Source organism: Euphorbia lathyris, chromosome 2 (genome assembly GCF_963576675.1).
Source record: "Euphorbia lathyris chromosome 2, ddEupLath1.1, whole genome shotgun sequence".
Lineage (NCBI taxonomy): Eukaryota > Viridiplantae > Streptophyta > Magnoliopsida > Malpighiales > Euphorbiaceae > Euphorbia > Euphorbia lathyris.
In genome coordinates this window covers 70,142,924-70,170,802 of record NC_088911.1, presented here as the reverse complement: position 1 = coordinate 70,170,802, position 27,879 = coordinate 70,142,924, and the positions used below count along the sequence as shown (strand labels likewise).

Genomic DNA, 27,879 nt, shown 5'->3' with positions numbered 1-27,879 from the left:
TAGGTCGTTCAGAGAGAAGAGTTTGGTCCACCCGTTCTTGGATATCTAGTCGCTGTAAGGTTTCTCAGCTTCGACGAAGCTCTTAGAGAACCATCGTGAGGGAATGACGTCAAGGCTCTCAACGTCTGAGAACACTGACATAAAGGTTCTCTCCTTAGGTTTCTTACCCTTGTCCTTCTTCTTCTTTGAAGGAGTTGAGTGTTCGGTCCTTGGGTCAATACCAAGGATACTGACTTCATCCATGGGTTTGTCGTGCCGACCATGACTAGTTTGAGCCTCTTCTTCTGAAGTTTCGTCATACTCCTACTGAGGAGGAGAGCTAGGATTAATATCTGATCAGTTGTCTTCGTACTGATCATCGGAGAGGTTCTGGGAATCAGATATGATGTTCTTGAAGAGTTCTTAGGAATTTATCGAAGAGTTTGAGATTTGAGAGAGAGAGAGAGAGAGATCGAGTGCGAAAATCAAGCGTAGAAAGTGAATAGTGAGAAGTCTTTCACTATTTATAGCCGGTAGGTGTTGATTTGATATGTCGGGGAGAACGGTGGGAATTTGAACCATCGATAGTCAGTCATTAATTGCGAGAAATGGCGCATGGTTTTACTAATGATGACGCTTACGTCATCCTAGAGGCTACTTAAATACGCGTGCAAACCCTAATTGTGCAAGTTGCTTTACTCAGCAACGTAGTTACTCAGCAGTTCAAGTGCTAAGTGTATAAGTCAGTTTTATAACTTTGTATAGTAAAAGCACTCAGCATGCATAGCAGTTCAGCATGTAACAAATCACTCAGCATGAATTATACTTAGAATTTATTGAAGAGGATTAAACATACTGATAGCTTCTCTAAGTATGTTGAATTTCTCACGAGCCAGCGGCTTAGTGAAGATATCGGCAAGCTGCTCATCCATTGGGACATAGGTCAGCTTGATCTCACCTTTAAGTACGTGGTCTCTGATGAAGTGATGCCTTATGTTGACATGCTTCATCCTGCTGTGCTGGATTGGGTTCTTTGATAAGTCAATGGCACTTTTGTTATCACATTTGACTTCAATCATTGTGGTCTGAACACCATAATCTTCTAGCTGTTGTTTGATCCAAAGGACTTGGGCAACACAGCTTCCAGCAGCAATGTACTCAGCTTCGGTGGTTGACAAGGCTACTGACGACTGCTTCTTACTGAACCAAGACACAAGACAACTTCCAAGGAAATGACATCCTCCTGAAGTGCTTTTTCGCTCCAACTTATCTAGTCAGCGTCAGTGTATCCGAGAAGTGTAAAATCATGAGTGTTGGGATACCATAAACCTGCATTCACTGAGCCTTGCAAATATCTAAGGATTCTTTTTACAGCTATGTAGTGAGATTCCTTAGGGTTAGATTGATATCTAGCGCAATAACATACTGAGAACTGAATGTCTAGTCTACTAGCTGTTAAGTAAAGTAAAGAGCCAATTATACCTCGATATAATTTTCTATCTACTGACTTACCACTTTCATCAGCACAGAGGACAGTGTCAGTGCCCATTGGAGTAGATATTGGCTTACTGTTTTCAAGTTCATATTTCTTCAATATCTCCTTAGCATACTGATAGGGGTCAAAAACCCCTATCTTTGGGTACGGTTTTAGGACGGTTTTTAGTGTTATTTCGTGAATAAGCGATCAATTCTCGCATTTATATGCTTTTGTGTGAGTTAGTTAGATTTTGGAAATGTTTTATTAACTTTTCGTTGTTTGGGCTCGTTTTCTGATCATTTTAGGCAATTATGGCTAAAATGGCATGTATGTTATAATTCCGTTATCTTTTATAGCGAATTGATCCGCCAAAAGTCGCACCAAACGGAGCGTTTGCTCAAAATGAGCGATTGGCGGGTCAATTTAGCCTTGAGACTAATGCTATTTGGAGTTTTCGTGCATGCGCAGGGATAAGTTCAGGCGAAAGTTACATCATGGGACATCGAGCAACCGTGCGGAAGCATGCAGGGCAAAACCGCTCGTCGGACTGGCCTTTTTAGGCCAGCTCGCCGAGCTGGCTATGCCAGCTCACCGAGCAGGCCTCCAGGGGCCTGCTCGGGCGAGCTGGGGGCCAGCTCGCCGAGTAGCGCGCCTTGCTCGGCGAGCTGACCTGCGGGAATTGGTCAAAAATATCAGTTTTGCCCCCACGACTCCACGACCGGTCCCACGACTTCCCACCTGCATAAGGACACGAAATAGGTCAAAAAGAGGGCCCGAGCTACATCTATAAATAGAACTTTTCCATTGTAAATTAGATATATTTTATCTTTGTAATTTTCTTAGCTTTCACCTTGAGAAATCCTCTCCACCTCCTCCATATCCTTCAAACCTCTATTGAAGACACCTCCGAAGCTCCGCTCACCGAGGATTGCTCAAGCTCCATCCTTATATTCTGTCTAGCCTCTGATCCATGTTATGAATCCTAGGCTCATTGTATCTTCGTGACAATACTCTTCATCTTTGATATATATTATAGTTTTGTTTATTCAATTGCTTTATTGCTTTAATCTTTGTCTTACGCTTTGTCTGATTGGTTTAACTCATTCGATAATCCCAAAATTAAGTTGGCACATATTGCGAGCTCAATCTGACCTAGTCGGTGCCTATAGGATTGACGACCCTATAGAAGATTAAGCCCAAATTACTGAGCCTTAGAGCTAGTTTCGGCCTTACAAGGGAATCACGAACTAGGGACCTCAGGAGGATAGGTAGGGTTAATCGCCTCGGACACAAGTGACTTAGATTAGGTTTTAATTCTGTTGTCTAAACAATCTATTTTCATTATCATCGTATCCCTTCATGTTCCTTCGGATAATTACATTGGTAAAAGATCACCTAGGAGTAGTTTAACTTAATTAGGGGTAGAGTAACTTAATTAGGCGTAGAATAACTTAGTTAGAATTAGATAACTTAGCTAGGAGTAGTATAATTCAACCTAGGAGTAGATTAACTTAAGCAAAACCCAACTCAAAACCCCCAAAGCCTAGATAACATCTGACACCAAGTAGCTTGATACTTGCAGAAATAAATCCTGTGGACGATACCTGGACTTTTCTAGAATTTTATTACTTGATAACGACGGGGTACACTTATCCCTTAGATCGGCCTCAGCGGCGGGAACCGAACGAAAACATCATAAAACCGCTGAGGCCCCGTCACATACTTCGTTTGACTGATGAAGATGCCATTCTTTCCTTGTTTGATTTGAAGTTCAAGGAATAAATTGAGTTCTCCCATCATTGACATTTCAAACTCAGTCTGCATCTGCTTACTAAACTCCTTGCACATAGATTCGTTAGTAGCACCAAAAATGATGTCATCAACATATATTTGAGCCAGCAGGGTGTCTTTACCCTTTCTCTTAATGAATAAGGTTGTATCAGCTTTGCCTCTGACATAATTTCTAGTCAGTAGGAAACTGGTCAGCCTCTCACACCAAGCACGTGGTGATTGCTTGAGACCGTATAGAGCCTTTTTGAGTTTATAAACATGGTTTGGGAATTTAGGATCCTCAAACCCTGGAGGCTGATTAACTCCATTAAGAAATGCACTCTTAACATCCATTTGAAACAATTTAAAATTCATAAAACTGGTATAAGCGCACAATATTCTAATTGCTTCAAGCCTTACCACTGGGGCGAAGGTCTCACCGTAGTCAATACCTTCCTGTTGATTGTAGCCTTGAGCTACAAGTCTTGCTTTGTTTCTGACTACATTCCCTTGTTCATCCAGCTTGTTACGGAAGACCCATCTTGTTCCTATGGTCTTCTGGCTTCTTGGGTTTCGCACCAAGTCCCAAACTTCATTTCTTTTAAACTGATCAAGCTCTTCTTGCATTGCACCCATCCAGAACTCATCGTTCTCAGCTTCTAAAAAATTCTTTGGTTCCAGAACTGAGACGAAAGCTACATTATTGAGGTATCTTCTGAGTTGATTCCTTGTCATCAGGGTATTCTCAGCAGCATCGAAAATGGCGATTTCAGAGTGTCCTCTTGGGATTCTGATTTCTTTCGGTAGTGTGATGTCTTGAGCTGGTTGTGTTTCAACAATCTATGCAGGTATGGATTGGTCAGTGAAAACAATTTGAATGTCGTTTTTACCTTTGGTCAGCCCTTGAAGTGGTGACTCAGCGTCTCCACTTTGGTCAACATCTGCTGAGTGTGGATCATCCTCAGTCGGTTGACTGACCTTCCCTGCAGGGTTAGTTTCATCGAACTCAATATGTACTGACTCTTCTAAGACCTGAGTTCGTTTATTGAAAACCCTATATGCTTTGTCGTTTGTTGAGTAGCCTAAAAAGACAGCTTCATCAGCTTTTGAATCAAACTTAGCAAGGTTGTCTTTAGTATTTAAAATAATAAGTGTTTCGAATCAAACTTAGCAAGGTTGTCTTTAGCCAAATTACCGAGTACTCAGCTTTTCCTTTCTATACTTCTAGAAATGAGTGTTTGCTTGTCCTAAACAACAATTGCTAAGACACTTTAGATGATTTAGATCACTCTAGACTTTTACACAGAATTGGAATTGGTGTAAGATTTTGCTTTGCTTTTCTCACAGAACTTCAAATATCAATTTGGTCAGCGTTTCGACTTGATTGAAGATGTGCATCGAATGAAGCGTTTGAGTGGCCTATTTATAGTGACACTTGATGTACCGGTGATTTCGAATTTCGAAATAACCGTTGGAGGGAAACGGCTTCCTGTCGCTTTCACTCAGTACGTGCTCAACGTCCTTGGCCAATCAAATTCTTGTATCTTCTGCCTTCGGCAGTGCTCAGCAGCTTTTCGTTAGATAAAACAGAATGTTTCCACATTTATGGTGAAGTCTTCTAGACAGCTTTCTGCGTCTTCTAAATTTTACTCAAAGTAGAAATACTTTGTCTTCAAGTTTATGCAGGTCAGCCGCTGACCTGACTTTCTTGTCGCTCAACTCATCAGCTTCGCCTTGAAGCTTTTGGTCGAAGGCTTCTAGATCCTTCTCATTGCTGGGCTTGCGTTTTACTTAGTACGAACTGCGTTTTGATCTGCTTGGGCCGTGAGACTTTGATTCATTGACTTGGGCTTGACTTTTCACTTGTGGGCCTTGGGGCCTTTTAACTTAATGTCTTATAAATTAAATAACTCAACATTGAACAAACACATTAGTATGAATAAATCAAAGCATTTAAATTTAATGTGTTAGAATATTTTTATCATGGAGATTTAATTAAAATAATTTTTTCAAATCAAAATCATGTGGAAAGGTGTTTCAACAGGAGGAGAAGGGGAGGGAGGAGAATGAGAATGAGGGGAGGGAGAGGGAGGAGAAAGAGAAGGAGGAGAAGGAGAGGGAGAAGGAGAAGAGGGAGAGGGAGATGGAGATGGAGGAAAAGGAGAAGGAGGATAAGGAGGATATGGAGAGGGAGAGGGAGAGGGAGAAGAAAGATAAGGAGGAGAATGAGAGGGAGGAGAAGGAGAGGAAGGAGAAGGAGATGGAAATGGAGAGGGAGAGGGAGAAGGAGCAGAAGGAGAAAGAGAAGAAGGAGCAGAAGGATAAAGAGAAGAAGGAGAATGAGCAGAAGGAGAAATTGAAGAAGGAGATGGAGATGGAAATGGAGAGGGAGCAGAAGGAAAAGGAGGAGAAATTAAGGGAGATGGAGAGGCAAATTGGGACTACACCTGCTATTATTGAGATTGATGTAAGTTTGTTTTTATGTTTTAAGTTTCTGATGTGTCGATATCCCAGGGATATCGACACATTATCATTTGTGATGTGTTGATATCACCATGATATCGACACATAATCAGTTATGATATGTCGATATCCATAAAATATCCCTAGGATATCGACACATTATCGATTGTGATGTGTCGATTTCCCTATGATATCGACACACTATCGTTTGTGATGTGTCGATATCATTTGTATATCGACAACTCAAAATGTCGATATCGACATTATCTCCCTCTACTAATATGTGTTTCTACTTGGTTTGCTGTTTTAATAGGATGAGAGCCATAATGCTGATATAGACTATGGACAGCTTAATGTTGTGGTCAATCAGGACATCCAATCATCTTTACATATGCGTCAAGACAAAGAAGAAATAGAAGATTTGACTCTTGAGGAGAAAAAGGAGGAGGAAGGGAAGGGTAAAAGAGGAGGCAGAGGAAGAGGAGGAAGGGAATGAAGAGGGATAGAGAAAGTAGGTGAAGATGAGGAAGGGAATGAAGAGGGATAGAGAAAGTAGGTGAAGATGAGGAATGGAAGGGTAAAAGATGAGGCAGAGGAGGAAGAGAGGGTAGGGATGGAAAAAGGAAAGGGGAAGTTGAAGAGAAAGGGAGACCCAAACGAGAAAGAAAAGCTGGGAAAGTCTGCAAGTCACCGTGGACTGATCCTCGGAACGATTTTCATTTTACTGATGATGATCAGTATCCAATTCCACAACCAGATGGGCGCAATCGTATGAGAGGACACCTCCTACATGACTACGATGAATGGAAGAAGAATACACCCCATGATGAGATGAGGATGGTAGGTGGATGTGACTAGGGACAGACTATAGAGTGGTTTGCAGATGCAGAGATAACTGGAAAGTACATAGACAGCCAAGTAAGATACTACTCACTTTGTCTGTTTTGGGGTATATAATCGTTTGTGATGTGTCGATATCCATATGATATCGACACATTGTCGATTGTGATGTGTCGATATCCCCTTGATATCGACACATTATCGATTGTGATGTGTCGATATCCCTATGATATCAACACATTATCGATAATGTTTTGTCGATATCCCATTGATATCGATAATTCAAAAGGTCAATCGGTCCTTGCTAATATGTGTTTCTACTTATTTTGTCTTTGTTGTAGCTCGTAAATGCATTTTTTTGGTTATTGAACCACAAATATACTGAACAGAGGCCAGATTGGACTGCCATCGACACAAATTTCTTTGGATTCATGGAAATGGCAAATTTGATCGAGAATTACGACACACCCGGAGAATGGGAACACGCTTGGATGTTTATACAACGAATCAATGGACACAAAAAATTTGAGAATCACCCATGGCATGAGGTAAAACATGTGCTAATACCTATCAACTATAAGTCAGAACACTGGATGCTCGGGGTGTTCTATATGGAAGAGATGAGGCTGGAATTGTATGATAGTCTGGAGTCAAATTCCTCTAACGAATCAATAGATAAATGGATGCAACCTCGGTTTCATATAATGATGAGAGCAATGGAAAAGGCCGATTATTGGAAGAACAGTGGGTGTCCTGATAATGGGATTCAATATATAAAGTGGGCGAGGGCTCGCGGGTGCCCACAACAGCTTCACAAATCCAATGATTGTGGTATCTTCTGTTGTATTTTTGCACAACATTATGTTGAAAAAGGTCCATTGAGTACTGACTATGGCTTCTCCGGGTCTGATGGGCGTTACTATAGGTTGCGTGTGTGCTTAGAAATCTTCAACCAACGCTTGTTCGATAATAACGATCTAGTTGCCGGGGCAAATTTGTTTGGATGTGTTTTAGGGCAGCCTTAAATCTTGTAAATGTATATTGGATATTTGTAAATTGTAAATGTTTGTAAATATTTGTAAATGTTTGTAAATATTTGTATATATCGGCAGAAATCGACAATATTTGTCGATATATATGATATATCGACAGATATACCTGTGATATCGACAATTGCATTATGTAAATATGGAAGGATATCGACAAATATACATGTGATATCGACAATTGCATTATGTAAATATGGAAGGATATCGATAAATATAACTGTGATATCGACAATTGTATTATGTAAATATGGAAGGATATCGACAACCATTGTTGATAAACATGCGATATCGGCACGTATTGACAAATTAGTACAGCACATATGTAAAATAACATAAAATACATAAACTCCCAATTCCAAAATCTTCTTACACATTAGTACATCACATATATAAAAAACATAAAATACCATTATTTTCCAGCTGAGGTCTTAGAGCAGCTTGCAGAACTTGAGATTGTAGGTGGAAGCTGTGAAGGAATTCGTAACATACTAGTACAATTCGCTCAATTATGACCAATATTCTCGCACCTGGTACATCTTGTTTGAATTACCTCCTCGCCTCTCGATGGTATTCGGTTTTGACTTCTCGGATGACCCACTCTTAGTGCAGCCTTTTTAGGAGGGAGCACTTTCATAGGAGTCTCACAAACTTTCCATTCAGACTGGTGGCCAAGTGAATGTATGGACTCAACGTATGATAATTGTACAGTCTCATTTTTGTAGTAACGATGTACCCACGCATATGCATTATCTAATCGATGCATTGATGCAATTTTACATAAGTGTTTGTATGGAAACTGTGACAATTGCCATTTCCTACACGTGCATGTTCTCGCACGTAAATTCACAATTTCGCCCTTTCCTTGATCGCCGATTTGAAAATTTTGATTATCGATGGGGTTATGTGAACAACGAATTGATTTATTGACATGATTTTGCATCTTCCTATTATAAAACTCGGACAAATATGTCTCCCGTTCTCCTGAAAACACATTTCTTATGTTAGCCGTATATAATAACTAGATCAACTCTTAGTACCTTATAATAGAAATAAGTACCAATATCAAACCTGCTTTTGTGCGTCTCTTATGAAACCATGATTGGAGGATTGTCCTTATATACTCAATAATCAATGTGATCGGTAAACGTCTACCTTCCCCCATTCTACCGTTGAATGATTCTGATATGTTTTTCATCATAATGTTATACCGACGAGCGCAAAAGTACGAATGTGTCCATTTATCTCTTCGAGCTTCCTCTAGGTAGTCCGCTTCCCCCGGGTATAGTGTACAAAGTCTGGCGAATCTTTCCTCCAAATTAGAGATCTAATAGGCTTTTGCAACTCGCCAATGCACTATGTCTAACTTTTTGCCGCCTCCGAATTTAGCCTTCACATTCTGTTTTAAATGTCGAGCACAACTTCCATATACCGCATTTGGATACACCATATTGACTGCATAATCAATGCTTTTATTCCTGTCTGATATTATGGCTAGATCTTCAACATCACCAATACATTCTTTCAACTTGGTGAAGAAATAAGTCCATGATTCATTACATTCATTCGGACCAATTCCGAATGCAAGTGGATAAATTTGATTATTACCATCTTTGCCAACTGCAATGTACAGTACTCCTCCATATTTAACTTTTAAGTGTGTTCCATCTACACATATAACAGGGCGAATATGTGCTAGAAAACCCCGGATTGAAGCACCAATAGCCATGAAGAAGAATTTAAAATGATCTTCATCATCAGTTTCAATATGTGTCACCGTACCTGGATTAAGAAACTTCAATGTCTCACAATAGTCAGGTAACAACATATACGATTCTTCAGGTGAACCACTAGCGCTATCTACCACCCAACATCTTGCTCTCCAAGCTTGCATATAGGATAGGTTGATTGAAAAATCTTTTTCGATCTCCCAAATGATGTGACTTGGTCGGTACACTCGATTCTTTATATCTAACATATCTCTAAGTATGATACATGCGACTCGTTTCCCCGCTTGCCTATGATGCGGCAATAGTTATCCACCCCCTATCGCAAGTGTGACTGTCCATACTGTCAATTCTTCATAGCATGAACATATCTGAACCTAGTATGACTCCACCTCTAGCCCGCCACTTGCATGTGTCAAAATGTTTGCATCGAACCTCAAACAATGACTTATTTGATCTGTGCACCTTCCGTTCGAACATATTATCAATTGCATATCTCCCAAGTGCATCTTGCAGTTCTCGTTTACTTTTGAAAATATCGTGCGCCTTCAAACCACCCTCTCTTAAAGATCATGTAATATTCATCAGAATAGACGGTTCCTCTGGTACCTGTGGAACATATCGAAATGGATCTGTTATCCTTCTCCTTCTAGCTTCCTCATCAATCTCATTCAAACTTGGTTGAACATTATCAATCGATGGGTCTGAAACAGATTTACCGCGATCATGATCATCGTATAAATGATCGTCATTATCATATCCATGATCATCATTATCATATCCATGATCATCGTTAGCATAGCCATGACCATCATTATCATAACCATGATCATCATTATCATAGCCATGATCATCCCCGTTCCCTACATTCTCATACCCAAACATTTGATCCTTAATAATATCATCTAGCCCAAGAGGAGATTGGGTATATGGATTCATAACATGTTTTTCAAGAGGCCCACGAGTCTCAAGTTCTATGTTGGGAACACAAGAACTTAATCTGGATGGTTTACTTGGCCCAACATGCTCCTTGTTGTGCGGGTGCGGTACTTCCGCAAGACTTGTTCGCTGTACTTCCGCAACACTTGTTCGTCTTAGTTTCGCAACACTTGTTCATCGTACTTCAGCAACACTTGTTCCCGGTGTCATAGAAACATATAATAGCATCACATCGGGTTTATTCCATCGACAAAACTCTACGAATCCAGCAATATCATTGTCCTCCACTATGGCTGCTAACCTTCCAAAAAGTTTATTTGGACCGTATGTTGTGTGCATTGCCATATGTATGTCATGTGAGGTTGCATCAACGTTCAATGAAGCGTAAATTCTCTCTCTTAAAGTTTGATAATCAGTTGGCGTTGAAAAATGGAGCACCTTCATTGACCACCAACGTATATCATTGTGTCCATAGGCCCTTCTTTTTTCCATTCTCCATCCCAAGAAAGCATATACAAACAAGTATTCGGGGTGGACATATTTCTGCATTTTCATAAACAATGAATTAATTATATATTATTTGTAACTTAAAGAAAGCTATCGAAACATATCAATGGATATAGACATTTGGAACTATAACTTTGATCGGTATATGTCGATATTGTATTTGATATCGACAAATATCGGCATATATCAACATTGAAGACTATATCCTCGGTCAATATATGTCGATATTGTACTCGATATCGACATGTATCGACATTGAAGACTATAACCTCGGTCGATATATGTCGATATCAAATACAATATCGACATATAACTTCGGCCGATATATGTCGATATCAAATGCAATATCAACATATATCGACCAATATCGCTACGATGCAATCTCATCATATCTGTCGATATTGATCAGAAATCGACAGAAGAGCAAGAGACGTTTTTAAGTGCAGTTATTTAATGATCATTTTGAATAGAAGTTCAACAGTCTATTTCGAATATCAATCTATCATTAAAGTTGAGTGTTGGCTGTTGAGATTCCCCATGAACATTTCGGTGTTTTCTCCTATAAATATATGATTTGTCTGTTCATAATTCTTCATTCTAGTAACTTTCATTTTACCCTCTAGAGTTTAAGATGGAGAGAGGATCATCTTCTACATCTCAAGCACCACCTTCTTCACCACCTCCACCACATGTTGATCTTTCTGAGTTTGAAAAACTCATTTCTGAATTCCATGGTTCCTTCTATGATGGTGACACGGAAGAAATCATTAGATTCATGAGAGGCATGGTAAAAACCATGTCTTTTGTCTGTGAATCCATGACTGACTATCTTGAGTCAGTTGAGGATGAAAAGAGAAGACTAAAGAAAGAGGTGAAGGATCTCAAAAGGCAGTTGGAGAAAGCCAAGAAGGACTTTGTTGATGCACTTTTGGGTCTTGATAATACTTATTTCTAGGTTTTTTTTTTAGTTTATGTATTTTCGTTTTTTATATTTATGTACTTTTTGTTTTGTTTTGTGTTTTTTTTTTATTAATATAAAAAATATAGTTATCAATTTGAATCTTATGGTTTAGAACCAAGATATATTATTGGGAACACAAAATATGGTTTAGAACACAACATATATTATTTGGAACTTCGGTCGATATATGTCGATATTGTATTTGATATCGACAAATATCGACATATATCGACATTGAAGACTATAACCTCGGTCGATATCAAATACAAATACAAATACAATATCGATATTTAACTTCGGTCGATATATGTCGATATCAAATGCAATATCGATATATATCAACCAATATCGATACGATGCAATATCATCATATCTGTCGATATTGATCAGAAATCGACAGATATCGACACTGCCGGGGAAAAATCTGAAATTGATGTTCTAACCGAAATGCATTTTCAGACAACAATGCCACTATTTTTGGGGTTCGCACGACCAGAAAAAACATGAAAAAGGAAGAGAAACAATATGCATTGGGTTGTAGAGAAATAAAATGCTAGATCTTAACGATGAATGGACTAAGCTTTAAATCTTTTCAATGGAACTAAAAACCAATGAAAAACTTACATGATTGTATAAAATCTTGTTGTATGAACTGTGAGTTGGATTGATTGTTGTAGTATTCGTAGTCGTTCTGTAGATTATTTTGTTCTTTAGAGAGAAAGAGAGAGAGCGCGAGAAAGAGAAAGAGGGGGGAAAGACACAAAGTTATGTTTAGGAAGAAGACGATGGCAAATTTGGAAGTTATCTGTTGAAATATGTTAGTTTTGGAAATTTTATTGAAATGAGCTAGGAATGTAAACTAACCCCTTAAAAGGTGCTAGTTTAGTAATTCTCCCTTTAAAAAAACTATAAACCAATTTAATCCTATTAAACTAAACTAAATAACAATATAAAAAAAATCAGAATTTAACAATTAAAAAAATATAAAGAGACTTTAAGACTTGTAACCCATAACTTTTCTAATTTTTCATAAAGTATTATTGGTTTTTCCTTTTTTTCCAAAACCATATTCTTTAATTAATCAAATTAAACTACCAATAATATATAATGACTATCTCAAATTACATGTTTATGTTTTCTTAAAAAAAATTGAATTGAAATTTTAGATCATATATAGTTTTGTCTTATTTCTAATAACAAGTTTTGTTTTGTCTTGTTTTTTATAACAAGTTTTGTTTTCTCTTATTTCCGATAACAAGTTTTGTTTTGTTTTGTATTGCTTTGTTTCATGACATTGTCAAATAGTATCGGGACTATGTATACCAATTTGAGTCTGGAGGAAGAGGAAATAAAGGTATTCTGATTGATAATAAAGATCTCAATTCTGAGCATGTGGATCTAAGATGGTGTCTGGTTGGTAGATTCCTCTATGATGTCCAAAAACTATTTATGAGGAAAATAAGACGACCAACTAGAGATGGGTTCTGGGCAGAATTTCGCTACGAGAAAATAAAAAAAAATTGTTTTGTGTGTGGTGTTTTAGACCACACAAATTTCTCATATCCAAAAGTTTATTATTTGATTGATGGAGAAGTTGAAAAGCTCTATGGTTTCTCATATGCTTGTTCAGACCGGAAGGAAGCAATCCAACAAAAAGTGCAAAATGGCTGGTTATTGAGATTCGATCAGACATCAACGGCGGTGATCAGAGAGTGGTGGTGGAACGTGGTGGTAAGATCCAAAAGAAAACTCTCATATTTAGTTGCATTAATGATGGGACTAATGGCGACATTAGTAGAATAATTAATATGGCAGTTGATTATGAAGCATGAGTAAATCATAAATCAGTTACTATGGAAAATGTTGAACAAATTTCCATATTTAGTGGCATTAATCGTGAGACTAATGGAAACTTTAAGGGAACAATTAATAGGGCAGTTAATTAGGAAGGAAGCGTAATTCATGGGTTAGTTACTAGGGAAAGGACCAAAACGGTTGAACAAACTCCTATATTTAGTGGTATTAATCATGGGACTAATGGCGACAATAATGGATAATTAATATGACAGTTGATTATGAAGGAGACATAAATCATAGGTCAGAACATGAGTGTGGAGAAGATATTGTGGTTATGGAAGTAAAACGTAGAAGAAAATAAGATGTTTTAAATGAGGGGATGGAGACAGTTACAAATAATAGTCTAATTGTGGATCCAAAAAACAGGTTTCAGATAGGGCTCTGTTGGACAGACCCACCCATTATCATGAGTCTGTTAGCCTGGAACTGTCGTGGACTGGGCAACCCACGAGCAGTTGGCGTTTTAATGGATCTTGTCCAAATTTACAAACAATTTATTATTTTTCATTCTTGTATTGCTAGAAACTTTTAGGTTAGGGAAGGTGAAACTATTAGTATTCAAGAGGCTCTTAGGTGGATCAAACTCAAGGGTTTGGACGGTGTGGAGGTGGAGTCAGATGCGCTATCAGTGGTAGAGCATATTCATCAAGTATACTTTCGTTCTTCTTATAGTTCAACTATAGACGATTATAAAAAGTCTTATTTCTAGTATCAATGGCATTTTTGTTAGATTTATAGGTCGTTCTGCGAATGAGGTGGCTCACGCTTTAGCTAGGTATCTCATTCCTTGTCAGAACTTGTGGAGTGAGGTATTGTCCCTCCAGATTTTATTTTACATTCCTTGTATGTTGATTCTGTTTAATGAAACTTATTTTTCTTCAAAAAAAAAAAAAATTGAATAGCTATATGTTCTTTTCAAATCAGCAATTGGATCCCTGAACTTTGCAAAACCTAACGATTAAACCTAAACAAAACAGAAGAAGATAAATGGTAATGAATTCTCCGAGCAGAGTTTAGACCAAATGTAAACGAAATGCCAGTAGGTGATTAAGAGCCTTGATAAAGACCTCTTTTACTTAATGAAGTAAATACTATGTTATTCTTGTAGCATTTTATATTGATTGTCCATAAAGATGAGAAAGCATGTAACATTTTGTTTGATTCAAAACTGTGCCCAAGATATCAGATTTTGGATTGTCAAAGCTTTAGGATCAAAAGCACACCCAAGTTGCAGACATTGTATTGTAATACCACCATGTGAAAGACATGGTGATATTCACCTTATACTCTGCTCTGATTACCCTTATCTTTCTTTGTTTTGTTTGTGTTTAATTCTCGGGTTTTGCAAAGTTCAGGATTCAATTATTGATTTGAGAAGCATAAACGGCTAATTGATTTTACCTCTGTAGTTTAGAAAGAAAAAATAGGCTTCAAATCACATCTTACGATATTTTTAAGCTATTTTTCGAGATAGTCTCTATTTAATTATTTTTCAAAAAATAGACAGGAATGTAATTAAGACCATCGTAATGAAAAAAGAGTTTTAGAAGCAATAAGGCTGAGATGTCACACTAAAAATTTATATATCTACGACTCTATACTCTGAGTTTTTATATTGAACATCTGATCTTCCACTCTACCGTTTCAACTTCTTTAATTCTCTTATTGTTGTTTAAATTAAATCAAAGTTTATTTTGTTCTTGATTTTAAATGGACGGTTTAGATTATTTATCAACTTTTGATACTCTTTGCATTTCTTTCCATATATATTTATTATTACTATTAGAGACGAACGTAGATGCTCACAATATTTTACCCTGCCCCTAACATGTCAACTTAGTTATACAAACATGAAATTTCAAAAAGAAAAAGAAAAAGATATATTACCTTATTTATTATCCAACACATCATACTAATAATATTATTATTTTACTATAATTTCACATATTCAATATATGATAACTATTCAGTATTGAATTTTATTGTTTTTTAACAGATGCATGTCTTTAAGAAGACAACAATACTATACTTCATAGTGTCACACATTCACTACAAAAAATTTAAAACCAAAAATTACTAAATATAAAACCGCGCAAAGGGCCGTTAAGTTATATATATAGTATAAAAATAACTTTGTAATTTTACGTATTTAAGTGATTTAAAAATTCACAAATGCAGATATAAAATTATCTACATTTGTAATTAAGATATGCACCTCAATTTTTTCAGATTAGTCCCTCGTAACGTTTTTTTTACCCTATAGACGATCCGTCTAAGCAATGATGAACAATGTGTTTTTTTATTATTAACTTTTTTATTTTATTTTATTATAATTCTAAACATTATTATATAGTTATTAGTAAATTGTGTTATTATTTTCAAATATTTTGATTTATTTGTGTTTTCTAGTTTCATACTATAATTTAGGACTTTAAAAACATTATATTTTATTTAATCAAGTTGTTTCAGTGATATTGTTGTTGAAATTTTTAATGTCTACACATTTTAAAAGATATTTTTAGATAATAATAATACATGTTTTAATTGACTTTATATAACGATTTTATTGATTTACAAATAAAAAAAATACAAATATGCCGATAGTGTCGGGCACTGCCCAGGCGCTGCCGGCTCCTCGGTCGGGCAGTGGGCTGGGGCTGTCGGCGCAGTGCCTTGCGCGGGATCCTCTCCTCCGGGCTGTGAGGGGCAGGCAGGGGCTACGACGGGGAGGCAGGCTGCCTCGGGTCTGGATGTTTCTAATAATTCGGGAAGGGTGGGTGTTGTAGGAGTAGCTCATGGGAAGACGGTCTCCCCCAGACCTAGGGTTCAGATGAGCGAGATTGGTAAAAACTCTTGGAAGGACACGGTCATGGGGGTGGCTGAGGAAGAGCCGGTTTTAGAGGAAGTTTTAATGGTGGGAGATTCTGATGATATGTTCTCGGATTCTGATGAGGAAGATAATGGCCAGGAGGATCCTCTCTGTCCGGTCATTAGACTTTCCGCTGCAGAGAAGCGTGAGCTTAGAGAGAAGTGGAAGGTGTCTTTGATTGTTACTGTCCTGGGTAAGCGAATTAGTTTTAACTATTTTGCCCAAAGAATACAAGCGCAGTGGGCAAGGAAAGGTAAAGTCAGTATTACTGACCTGGAAAATGACTACTATGTCATTAAATTTACTAGGGTTGAGGATTATAATTCGGTTATCAAGGGAGGCCCATATATCATTTCCAATCATGTTTTGGCCTTAAGGCCTTGGGTTCCTAATTTTAATCCTCACGACTGTTCGGTTAACAGGATCTTGACTTGGGTAAGATTCCCGGGCCTTCCCATTGAGTACTACAGTGAAAACTTTCTGAGTAAAATAGGAGGTTTGGTTGGTAAGGTCCACCATGTGGACAAGACTACAATTGGGGCCATTAGGGGTAAGTTTGCTAGGGTATGTATAGATGTTGATCTGGCTAAACCTTTACTTTCTAAGTTCTGTGTTCAGGATAAAGTGTTCTTTATTGAGTATGAAGGTTTACATAACATCTGTTATGATTGTGGCATGTATGGTCATTCTCAGGAGGGTTGCCCTAAAAGGGAGAGGGTTGTTATAGAAAGGGTTGAGAGTAGTGTGCGGATTACTGGAGGGAACCAGGGGTATGAAGGGAACTTTGGTCCCTGGATGGTGGCAAAGAGGCCCGCTAGACGTAGGAATCAACCTGCAGTGGTTCACAATCGTCCTCCTGATATCAACACAAATTCTAAGTCCCTTTCTCCTAAAGCTACTGTTATTCCAAATGTCAAGGAGAAGCCTGTCCTCAAAGCTAGAAAGGAGGCTGGGGTTTCTTCAGTAGCCTTGCCTGGGTCCAGATTTGGGGCCCTGATGATTGAGGAAGTTCAAGAGTCAGACCAAGATGAGAATCATATGGATGGGAGTATTCCAGGGTTAGAGTCTGTAGATCCAGTCGAGAAGGTGGTTGAATCTGTGAACCCACTTTTTGTCTCTAAGGATGAAGCCCAGGGGGGGACCCTGACCCTTGCAGCTAGAAGGATGAAGAATTCAAATGAGGTTAGTATTCCTGTTCCTGGTATTGATCCTGGGATTGGGAAATCTATGGGAGTTAACAAAACTAATATGAAAAAGCTTAAAGGAAAACAAAAAAGTGGCCTTAACACTTTGGCGTTTCCAGATAAGAGGGGGCCCGGGGGTACCTCGGTAAGGCTCTCAGGAGCCCCTAGTAAATACCTAGCTTAGGGTAGGGGTGTGGTCAGTTGTCCTCCTTTCTATGGATTTGTTATTTTGGAATGTTAGGGGTGCGGCTAGCAAGGCTACCCGTATCCATATTAATGATCTTATTAAGCAGTTTAATCCATCTTGTTTTGCTCTTTTGGAAACTAAGATTAGTGGTGAGAAAGCAGATGAGGTGGTTAAGAAGTTTAAGAACTGGCACTGTGTTAGATCGGAGGCAACTGGCCGGGCTGGGGGGATTTGGCTTTTTTGGAGGCCAGATCGGATTCATTTTGATATTCTTAGCATGGATAAGCAGTTCATTCATTGTAAAGTGAGTATTTCCGGCAATACTTCCTTTTTTATTACCCTTGTGTATGCTGACCCTATCTTGTCTAATCGAAAACGGCTCTGGGAGGTTCTCTATTCTATGAGTGTCAGCATTTCGGAGCCCTGGTTTGTGGCGGGTGACTTCAATGATATCGCCTTGAAAGGCTCGATGAAATTGAGCTCGACCGGAGCTTTCTAGCTACTGACCCCGACCAAGCACATCCATACAATAGGCTTTTATGAGTGATCAGAGAGGGGGATCCAATCATTATGTTAATCGCTGTCTGCATCACAAGAATAGTATGGATTTATGTGGGCTTTCCGATCTGGGGGCTTCTGGTCATAAATTCACTTGGAAGCGTAATAATACTTTTGTTCGATTGGACAAAGTCTACGCTAATGTTTTAGCTCTAACTTCCTTCCCCGAGTGCTCTGTGTTGAACCTCCCGTTCCGTCATTCGGATCATTGTCCTATTTTGTTTAGACTTTTGAGAGGTAAGCATCCTAGGGGTAAGAGACCGTTCCGGTATCAGTTGGCTTGGGAGTCCCATCCTAAGTTTAAAGAGTTCGTTCATGAGAGTTGGAGACCTCATTCGTATGTACTGCAAGCTGCTGAAGGGTTCAGGAATAAGGTGCAGGGGTGGAATAGGAATGTGTTTGGGCATATTATCAGAAGGAAGAACAAGTTATTAAAGAGGATGGAGGGCATTCAACGCAGGTTGGAGGGGAGGTTTGATCATAGCCTTGAGGGCCTCCTCAGAACCCTTCAGAAGGAGCTGGAGGCTGTGCTTAGGCAGGAGGAGTTCCTTTGGTTCCAGAAGTCTCGGAAGTCCTGGATTAGAGATGGGGATTGTAATACCAAATACTTTCATCTCTCTACCCTGATCAGAAGGCAGAGAAATAGAATTGAGGCCATTAAGGATTCTAATGGTGATTGGGTTTATGAAGATGAGGTTATTCGGAACTTAGCCCTGGATTTCTACAGAGAGCTGTTCAAAGAGGAACCTGTTCTTTTGGAGAGGGCTCACTCTATTGCTACATTTCCTTTAATCAGTGAGGATTGTAGTCAGGAGGCCTTTCAACCTATTTCCCGAAAAGAGATTGACCAAGCTATCTTCAGCATTGGGGCTTCTAAAGCTCCTGGGATTGATGGTCTTCCGGCGGGCTTTTACCATAAGCATTGGGATGTAGTGAAGGAAGGCATCTATAATTTTGTCTTGGGGGTGTTCAGTGGTTCGAAGGATATTGAGCTGGTTAATAGAACCCTCCTGGTTCTGATTCCTAAGATTGATAAGCCTTCTTCCTTTTTGCATATGAGACCTATCAGTCTTTGTAATGTTCTTTGTCAGAGATTGTGGCTAATAGAATCCGTGGCATTCTTCCTGCGATCATTTGTCAGAATCAGGATAGCTTTGTGCCTGGTAGACAAATGATGGATAATGTGGTGATCGCCCAAGAGATGGTCCACACGATGAAGATTAGGAAGGGGAGGAAAGGCATTGTGGCTCTGAAGCTGGATTTAGAGAAGGCCTATGATCGAATTAATTGGGATTTCTTGATGGAGAGCCTTGAGAGAGCTAGAATCCCGGACAACTGGAGAAGTTTAATTAAGGTATGTATTTCTTCTCCTGTGTTTCAAGTTATGGTCAATGGGGATATGTCGGAGGAATTTTCCCCGGGCAGAGGAATCCGTCAAGGGGATCCTATGAGCCCTTTCCTTTTTGTTATTGCTATGGAGAGGCTCTCTCACCTGATTCAGGATGCGATTGATAATGGGAGTTTCCACCTTGTGGCGATCAACAGCTTCTGTCCCCAGGTGACTCACTTATTCTTTGCAGATGATGTCCTTATCTTTCTTGAGGGTAATGAGGAGCAGTTGAGAGTCATTATGGATATTCTGGATTGTTTTTGTTCGGCCTCTGGGCAGAAGCTTAATATCCAGAAATCTAGGATGATGTGCTCTAAGAATATGAATCAGAGAGTCTGTAAGAGATTAAGTGATCTCTCAGGTATTCCTCTTACTGATTCTCTTGGGAAGTATCTGGGCGTTCCCCTCCATAGTGAGCGTGTGTCTAAAGGCTCCTTCAAAGAGACTTTGGATAAAGCTAATTCGAAGTGTGCCACTTGGAAAGCCAAGACTCTGTCTCTCGCTGGCCGCCTCACGTTAATTCAATCTGTTAATTGTGCTGCTCCCAATCACATCATGCAGGCTTGTAAGCTTCCGGATCCTGTGCTTAATGATCTTGACAAGATTAACCGTAGGTTCCTGTGGGGGGAAGCTGCGGAGGGCAGGAAGATCCATCTTGTGCCTTGGAGTGAGGTTTGCCAGCCTAAAGATTCTGGGGGTCTGGGTATTAGGAAAGCAAAGGACAATAATAAAGTTTTATTAATGAAACTCCTTTGGCGTATGTGGCAAAACCCCTCCTCTCTTTGGGTTCGCCTCCTTTGTGGTAAGTATCGGAAAGACAAAATCTTCGGGGGCCCGAAAGTGAGAGTTGCTAATTGTTCCTTCCTCTGGAAAGGACTTAGTGCTGTGTTTGATGAGTTCTGCTTGGGAGTTGGCCTGGAGGTGGGGAATGGTAAGTCCATTAGTTTCTGGTTTGATAACTGGATTGGGGATAAACCGTTAATTGAGGTGTGTTCTTCCCCCCCGCCTAGTGATATACGCAACTGGAGGATTGCCGATATGGTTGACTCGGAAGGTGACTGGATCTGGTCAAAGTTTGATACTTTCTTTAGCCTTGAGACTCTCCTTAGAATGCGGGGAGTGAAGGTGAGTAATCAAGAGGAAGACTTGGATAGGCACTGTTGGGCGCTGACTAACAATGGAGTTTATTCTTGCAAATCGGCCTTTGAAGCTTTCTCTCTCTTTAGATCTGATCCTCCCTCGGATGTGTGGAAGTCGATTTGGACCCTTAAAGTTCCTTTCCGTATTAGGAGTTTCCTGTGGCTGGGCGTTAAGGACAGGCTTCTTACTAATTCGGATAAGCACAGAAGGCACTTGGCTGATTCTGGAGCTTGCAGTAGATGCAGAGGCCATGTTGAGACTTTGTGCCATGCTCTTAGAGATTGCTCTAATAGTAAAGAGGTTTGGAGGAAAATTCTCCCACACCATATTTTCTCTTCCTTCATGGCACATTCTGAGGTCGACTGGTTCTCTGATGGTGTTAGAGGAAAGTTGCTTCCATACATGGAGCATGGTGACATTTTCTTTGCTATTATCTGTCACCAAGTTTGGAAATGGAGAAACGAGGAGATTTTTGGAGATAAAACTGTTTTTATGACAAACTTAGCTGATTTCTTCTCGAAAAAACTTTTCTATATTATCGATAGTTTCAAAGGAGAGTCCTTTGCCAGAGCCTCTCAGTGTTGTGATGTCCATCTCGTGGGATGGAGCAGGCCAAGAGAGGGGGTTGTGAAGCTGAATACTGATGGTTCCTGCCTCAGTAACGGTAAGATTGCGGCTGGAGGTGTGCTTAGAGATGTAGGGGGCGTCTGGCTTTCTGGGTTCTCCCAGAATTTAGGGTTGGGTTCTTCCTTTTCTGCGGAGCTCTGGGCTATTCTTACTGGAATCAATCTTGCTAAAAGGCTGGGTGTTAAGAGGCTCTCTGTGGAGTCTGATAATTTGGAAGCAATCAAAATGATTTCTGAGAATCATTCTATGGGTCTTAACAGTCGCAACCTCATCAAAGCTATTATAAGGCTTTGCTCCTCCTTTGAGTTCGTAGAGTTCAGACACATTTTTAGAGAGCAGAATCGTGTTGCTGATCGCTTGGCGGCGGCGGGCCATGAAGGGACGTTAGGCGTTACTACCCTTCCTGTTTCCCCTAGTTTCATCTCTCATCTTCTCTTAGAAGATAGGATTGGGGTTAGCTTCCCTAGGCTAATTCCTGGGTAGTTTGTTGTTTTTCGTTTTTCTTTTCCTTTTCTACCAAAAAAAAAAAAAGAAAACCTATAAATATAGAGTTGAAGTTTCACCTTGTGAACTAGTCCTGAATGATTTCTTTGATCACAACTTGTTAAGATGATTAATCTTCGCCCCTACATAAAACTTTGAAAAACAAATGCAGATTTGGAACAGAAATATCCAATTCGGAGGGAGGATCAAAATAAAAATAATTTGATTTCTTAGCCAGCCACTTGTAATCAATGTGAATATAATACCAAAGCAAGCCCTACAATTCCTAGAATGAAGCATACAGACTAGTATTTGCCTTGCAGATTTGAAGAATTGCCAGATCAATCAAAAAGGTTTCCCATACTCGTTTGGCGTTGGCTGCTCCCAAGCTGGTATAAAGCCTATTCAGAAAAAATAGTAATAGAATTAAGAGAAGACAACAACCAATTCAATTTAATTCTAATTCACTCATGAAACAAAAACACACCCTAGCTAACTCATGAATGAAATGCCTAAATTTGTATCGTGCCTACAAAAAGGTGCTACATTTATCACATAGCCAGGCCAGACATATATCGTTCAGGCTACCACTTGATCAATGCATTGGACTATAATGTTTTAGCATCTTACATTTTGCATTCTTCATTTTCTATGCAAAACTCCAAATCTGTCATGAAATGCATAAATTCAATATAAACAACATGAAATCCTTCTTTTCAACCTTAGAAACTATAACCAAAAGGAAAGAAAATGTTCAATCTTAATCTGTATGATTTCCATTTTATTTTTTATGTCACTTATTGATCCAAATAGAAACATATTTGACAAAATCAATCACTCATGCGAATCTGCATTCATATCACTAAATAGTCATTGAACACAGTCTGTAACGTAGATAAACATGAAATTAAATTGTCATACTTAATGGTATTTCTCCCAGAGACATGTAAATCGAATCATCATCGCCGAGAGTCCCCTGAAATAACAGAATATGAAAGCAACTCATAAGCCATCTAAAGGAATTGCATCTACGCACAATGAGATATCAATTCAACACCACATCTCAACAAATGGATTTTCATTTAAGAAGAGAATTAAGAAAAACTCAAATCCTGCTCAAGTGGGGTGCGAGTTTTTGGATATAAATCAGATAAATGATAAATCAATGTGATATGTGGATGAGTTATTATGTCTATGTTATTATTAGTACCTCTCCATTGTGAAGACCTATCTCATTCTGAAGTGGATTGATGTCCTCCGCTACTGAAGAACAACTTGAAAAAGTTGTAAGGAACTCTGAAATCAAACCATCATAATTATCTTGACCATCAACAATCTCTCCAGCATTCTGTGCACGATTAGGGAAACCTCCTGCGCCAGAAAAATCATCCTCCCTGGATAATTGAAAATCTTAAGAGTGATCAGAAGAAAAATGCAAAGGTTGTAAAGACTAGCAATTACACCTTGCACACAGACAAACTACACATGATATATGAGAAAGGTGATATGAACCTAAGCTACCAGTTGCAAGATATGCACATGATGTCATTCAATTTCTCTTTTCAAGAAGTTCAGATAATACAAAATAAAGGAAAACATAATGATGAACATACTTTCTTTGTGAATTGTCAAAAACCTTATCTTCTTCGGTGGAATCATTCTCCAAATCAATGACTTCGATATTCTTGTCATTGCCTGTACATCTAGTATATTCACCAGATAGGTTAGAATTACTAATTGACAAATCAATGTCAATCTGTGCTGCTTCAGTTTTGCTTGCTGTCATAGAAGGATACATAAGAATTTGATCATTACAGTGATTATCATTCATATCAGAAGCCTCCATTAGATTGAGATCGCAGATCTTAAATGAACTTGGATAAAGCTGTTTCTCTTGTGGATATTCAACACATGGATCACCACTAAGCTTCGAAAATCTATGACTATTAACCAAGCTGTCTTGAACAACAGCCACCATAACCTGCTCCTCAGATGAAGCCATTGCTTCTCGTGAACTTTCTTGATTTTGACTTAAATTAGAGAGAGGAAGATGGTCACTGGTTGTACCAATCAAGGATGGAAGCCATTCTCTGGGTCTCTTGGTTGTATCATTCATATCATTATCTTCTGCAACTCGTTTCTCACCTCTCTCTTTAACTGAAATGGACCTTCCAAAACTTGGCACTGTCTGGCTCAATTCTTGTTCATTAGCATGCATATAAAACCTATCAGGAAAGGATTGAGACCTCGTACATTTACCCTGAACATCACCATATGTAGACCCTAATTCTCCTATCTCATATGCAGACTGTACGGGCACCTCTTTAGATATTTCAGGATCATGAAATTTTGAATCATTAGTATTTGGTAGCGTATTAGCTGCACCAAATTCGACAGTGCTATTTTGAATTGATACTTCAGACACTTTAGAAGGCCCAATTTCAGATGTTTTTACCTCTTCAGTGTTCAAAACTTGGTCGACCTTGGGTACACGGTATGTCAATGCTGAGCGAGTTTTAGTTGGGACCTTGGCAAATTTGCAGAGTGTTAGTAAATTAGATCCATGCTTTCCTGAGAGATGATGACTCTCCACAGTCTGGATAGTCGAGTCCTTGGGAACAATCTGTTTATCGGTTTCATTATTACAATTTTCATCCTCATTTCCTAAATTAGAGTCTGTTGCAGCATCAGATGCCTTGGAAGGTTGCCTATCACTCCCATCTTTCTCAAAACTAGAAGTGCTTACCTTGGAACCCATTTCATCTGAATTGTTGTACTCTACACCTGATTCCATATCAGCTGCTTCATCACTTTCTGGTGCAGAACCACTCAGGCCAGACTTCTGCATTCTATTACCAATATCTTCACCAATTTGCTGCTCTTCAAAATTTCCAGAAAATGTGTCATCCTCCTCGTTGTCAGGAGATACCCTACTTCTATCTGACCAAGACCCACTCCTCCCATATTCTCTGCCCCATTCTGAGCTATTACTCCGGTGATAGTACTCTCCTCGCCTCCTTCCCTTCCCATGATTCCTTGCATTAAAAGCATCAGAATACCTTCTTCCCACTCCCACATCAGAAGCACCAGTTCCGAGGCGAGCATGGGCAGATGTTCGTCCATCCTGCAAAACATCCTCTTGCAGCCTAAAATCCTGATAATCACCAACTTGCTTCTTCAAACCACCATTTTGCCATTTACCAGGAAGTGTACTCTGAGGTAACAATCCCTTGGAAACTAAATACTCAGCTGCAAGTTTACCAGCTTCCATCAAAATCTCTCCCTTGGGTTGCAGAGCCTGTGGTGCATGTTGAAAAGATTTGGGTTGGCCCTGGCCACGGCCAAAACCCCGATTATTGAAGCTTCTATATTCAGAATTGAAGAAGCTATGGCCCCTGGTTGAACTATCTGGGGATACCCTTGAGGCACCCAACCCCATCCCCACTGAACCGGACCTGTACCCATTCCCAGGACTTCGATGCCTAGCATGCATCATTCACTTCCTGATTGTTCACACCTACTATTAGCAACAATCAACAAATTGGAAGCCAAGGACAGAAAGTAAAAGAAGCTAGTTTTATAGTCCTGAAAATAAAAAACCAGCAACAAAGAAATATCTAGATCAAGTAGACCAGAGTCAGATTTATGGCCAGCTTCCAACTTCAAAATCTCGTACTTGAAAACAAACTATCAATTTTAGAACTTTGAACCACTTAAACTTCCACAATGGGCAGTGTCTTTAAGTTTTTTTTTTTTTATGTATATATACAAAAAATAAATAAATAATAGAGCCATTGCAATATCAGAAAGTAATTAGTTCTATAACAAATATATACCAGGCTTTTGCCTTTATGGATAGCTATATTCAACCCTTTTTTATTTTCTTTCTTGACAATTTCTTCTTTCTCTCTCCCCCGACCTCATTCTTCTGTCTGTAAATGCCGATGGCTGATTTTCTTTTTGCACGTGAAGATTTATTCATTTCTTTCCTCTTCTTTTACTCAATGCAAAAGATATAATGACAAATAATTGGAAGTTAAATATGACCAAAATGAATAAATGTTACCAAAAATGAACTAGGATGTGAAAATGCTCATACATATTTTTTGACTCAACCAAAAACGATAATCAACAATCAACAAGAAAGCTACGAAGCACCGACTCGGTTGTGGACACTGGTGCGGATGCGGGTGCCGGTAACGGCATTCTTAAAAAATACGAGACACGGTGCGGCGGGACACGACAATTATCTATATACTACATGTAAAAATATATAAAAAAACATAAATAAGATTTAAAAGTGATAAAAGTACACAAATTACAGTCCAATTATTTCCTAGAGCCTAGAGGGTAAATGTGTTATTTTTCAGTCCAATTATTTCCCTGAAAATAACCATATTTGTTTAAGCAAGACTATTTTAGAGACTAACTTTAGGAATATTTATAAGTGTAAATGTGTCATTTTTAAGCATATAGAGGGTAAATTCTGCGATATGGAGGGTAAATTCTGCTTGGCTCCTTACTCGAGAGGGATAACCTCTTGGTTTTTTTTTTTTTAGAAAAAACTGGACACAGGGGGACACGTTGTTGCGGTGTCGGGTGTGAGTCCAGCGGTGTCGCCAGTGAGTCCCCTGGCGAGTCTGACACCGCCACTGCGACCCTCCCCCCCAAAGAGTCGGTGCTTCATAGCAAGAAAGACTAGCGAGAATTTTCAAAGATAGAAACATTATCATATACACACATTATGGGAGACGCCCGCAACCAATTTCCAGTTCAAAGTTCAAAGTCCACCTATAGAAAAAACCAAACCCCCAAATTCCAACCATGAATCTACTGTCTAAACCCCACCTGCATGAAACCCCCACATCCAAGTTCAAGTTCAAGTTCAGATAGATCCTATCTTTCAACCTACTCATTCGTAGCATAGAATTCATCAGACATCTCCTTCTCCAGGAACCAATAACCAGTTTAATTTACCTACTGAGAAAATAAAATTTACAGGATAAACAAACAGAAAAAGGTCTGCTACAGAATTATCAAAGAAAAGAAAAAGCAAACAGATAAAACAGGAAATGCTATACCCAGGTTTGACACACATGCCTCAATTTCAATTTCTTATGTTGGAATTATCATAGACAAAACTAACAGACACGAGCTATAAAGAAGTTGAAAAATTAAGAAGAAAGATCAGGAATAAGAAATGATAAAAATAAAAGGAAGCTGTCAAATAAGAAAACAGTAACCTGGACTCTCTTGAACAGCATAAGAAATTGTGATCGCGAGTGGCGAAAGAGAGGAAGATGTGGAAACTGAGAAAGGTGAGAAAATTAGGAATAGAAAAAAAAAACTTTGTAGCAGAGGAGAGGAAACCACCGATCAGAAAAGAAACTTTATTGATTTTGTTTTTGTTGAGTTAGATAGAAGTTTGTACAAGACATGATCTATTGGCCCATACAAAATTGATGTCTAGATCCAACGGTCGTTTCCTTTTGTTCCGCTATAATCAATTTAACTTGCTACCGCTTCAAAACACAACTTCACTTCTCTACCTATATAAATTATAATCATCCTAAATATTTATTTTTTTCAATACAAAAATATGTAGGGAAAATTATTGCTGAAATAGAAGGTCCATTTACCACTTATCCAATCCATTAACTATCTAGATTATATTTTCGTGACTTTTCCAAAATACCCTTCACATATATATAACATTTAGAAATTTTTAGTATTTCTTATTTCTCTCTTCCATCTGATTTCCCATATTTCGCAATATGTGAAGCCTGCGAAGACAATATTGATTAAGAACATGAAATTGACTTCGCAAATTTCACAATATATGAAGTCTGCGAAGATAAGAATACTTAAGGATATG

The 27,879-nt window shown here is 38.8% G+C and overlaps 1 protein-coding gene across 4 annotated transcripts; it reads right to left on the bottom strand.

The window, feature by feature from the left end:
* Nucleotides 1-22,208: 22,208 nt before the first annotated feature.
* LOC136218556 (uncharacterized protein At4g26450) lies at nt 22,209-27,419 on the bottom strand. Of its 4 annotated transcripts, none has more exons than XM_066005502.1 (5): nt 27,248-27,419; nt 23,618-25,524; nt 23,215-23,398; nt 22,926-22,980; nt 22,209-22,405 (listed from the first exon to the last, which is right to left on the bottom strand). In XM_066005502.1, exons 2-5 carry the CDS (start codon nt 25,498-25,500, stop codon nt 22,350-22,352), a joined length of 2,178 nt encoding a protein of 725 aa, XP_065861574.1. In that variant the 5' UTR covers nt 25,501-25,524; nt 27,248-27,419; the 3' UTR covers nt 22,209-22,349. The 4 variants fall into 4 exon arrangements, with proteins under 4 accessions (XP_065861574.1, XP_065861572.1, XP_065861571.1 ...); XM_066005500.1 differs by having other exon boundaries at nt 23,618-25,521; XM_066005499.1 differs by having other exon boundaries at nt 23,618-25,507; nt 27,248-27,418.
* Nucleotides 27,420-27,879: the final 460 nt, after the last annotated feature.

Bases quoted from the DNA above. Each gene is read 5' to 3' on its own strand.
- LOC136218556 (XM_066005502.1), bottom strand. From the start codon at position 25,500: ATGATGCATGCTAGGCATCGAAGTCCTGGGAATGGGTACAGGTCCGGT. The intron at 23,399-23,617 runs GTATGTTCATCA...TCAATTATCCAG, and splicing joins TTTGACAATTCACAAAGAAA to GGAGGATGATTTTTCTGGCG. The intron at 22,406-22,925 runs GTATGACAATTT...TTTTCTGAATAG, and splicing joins TCTGGGAGAAATACCATTAA to GCTTTATACCAGCTTGGGAG.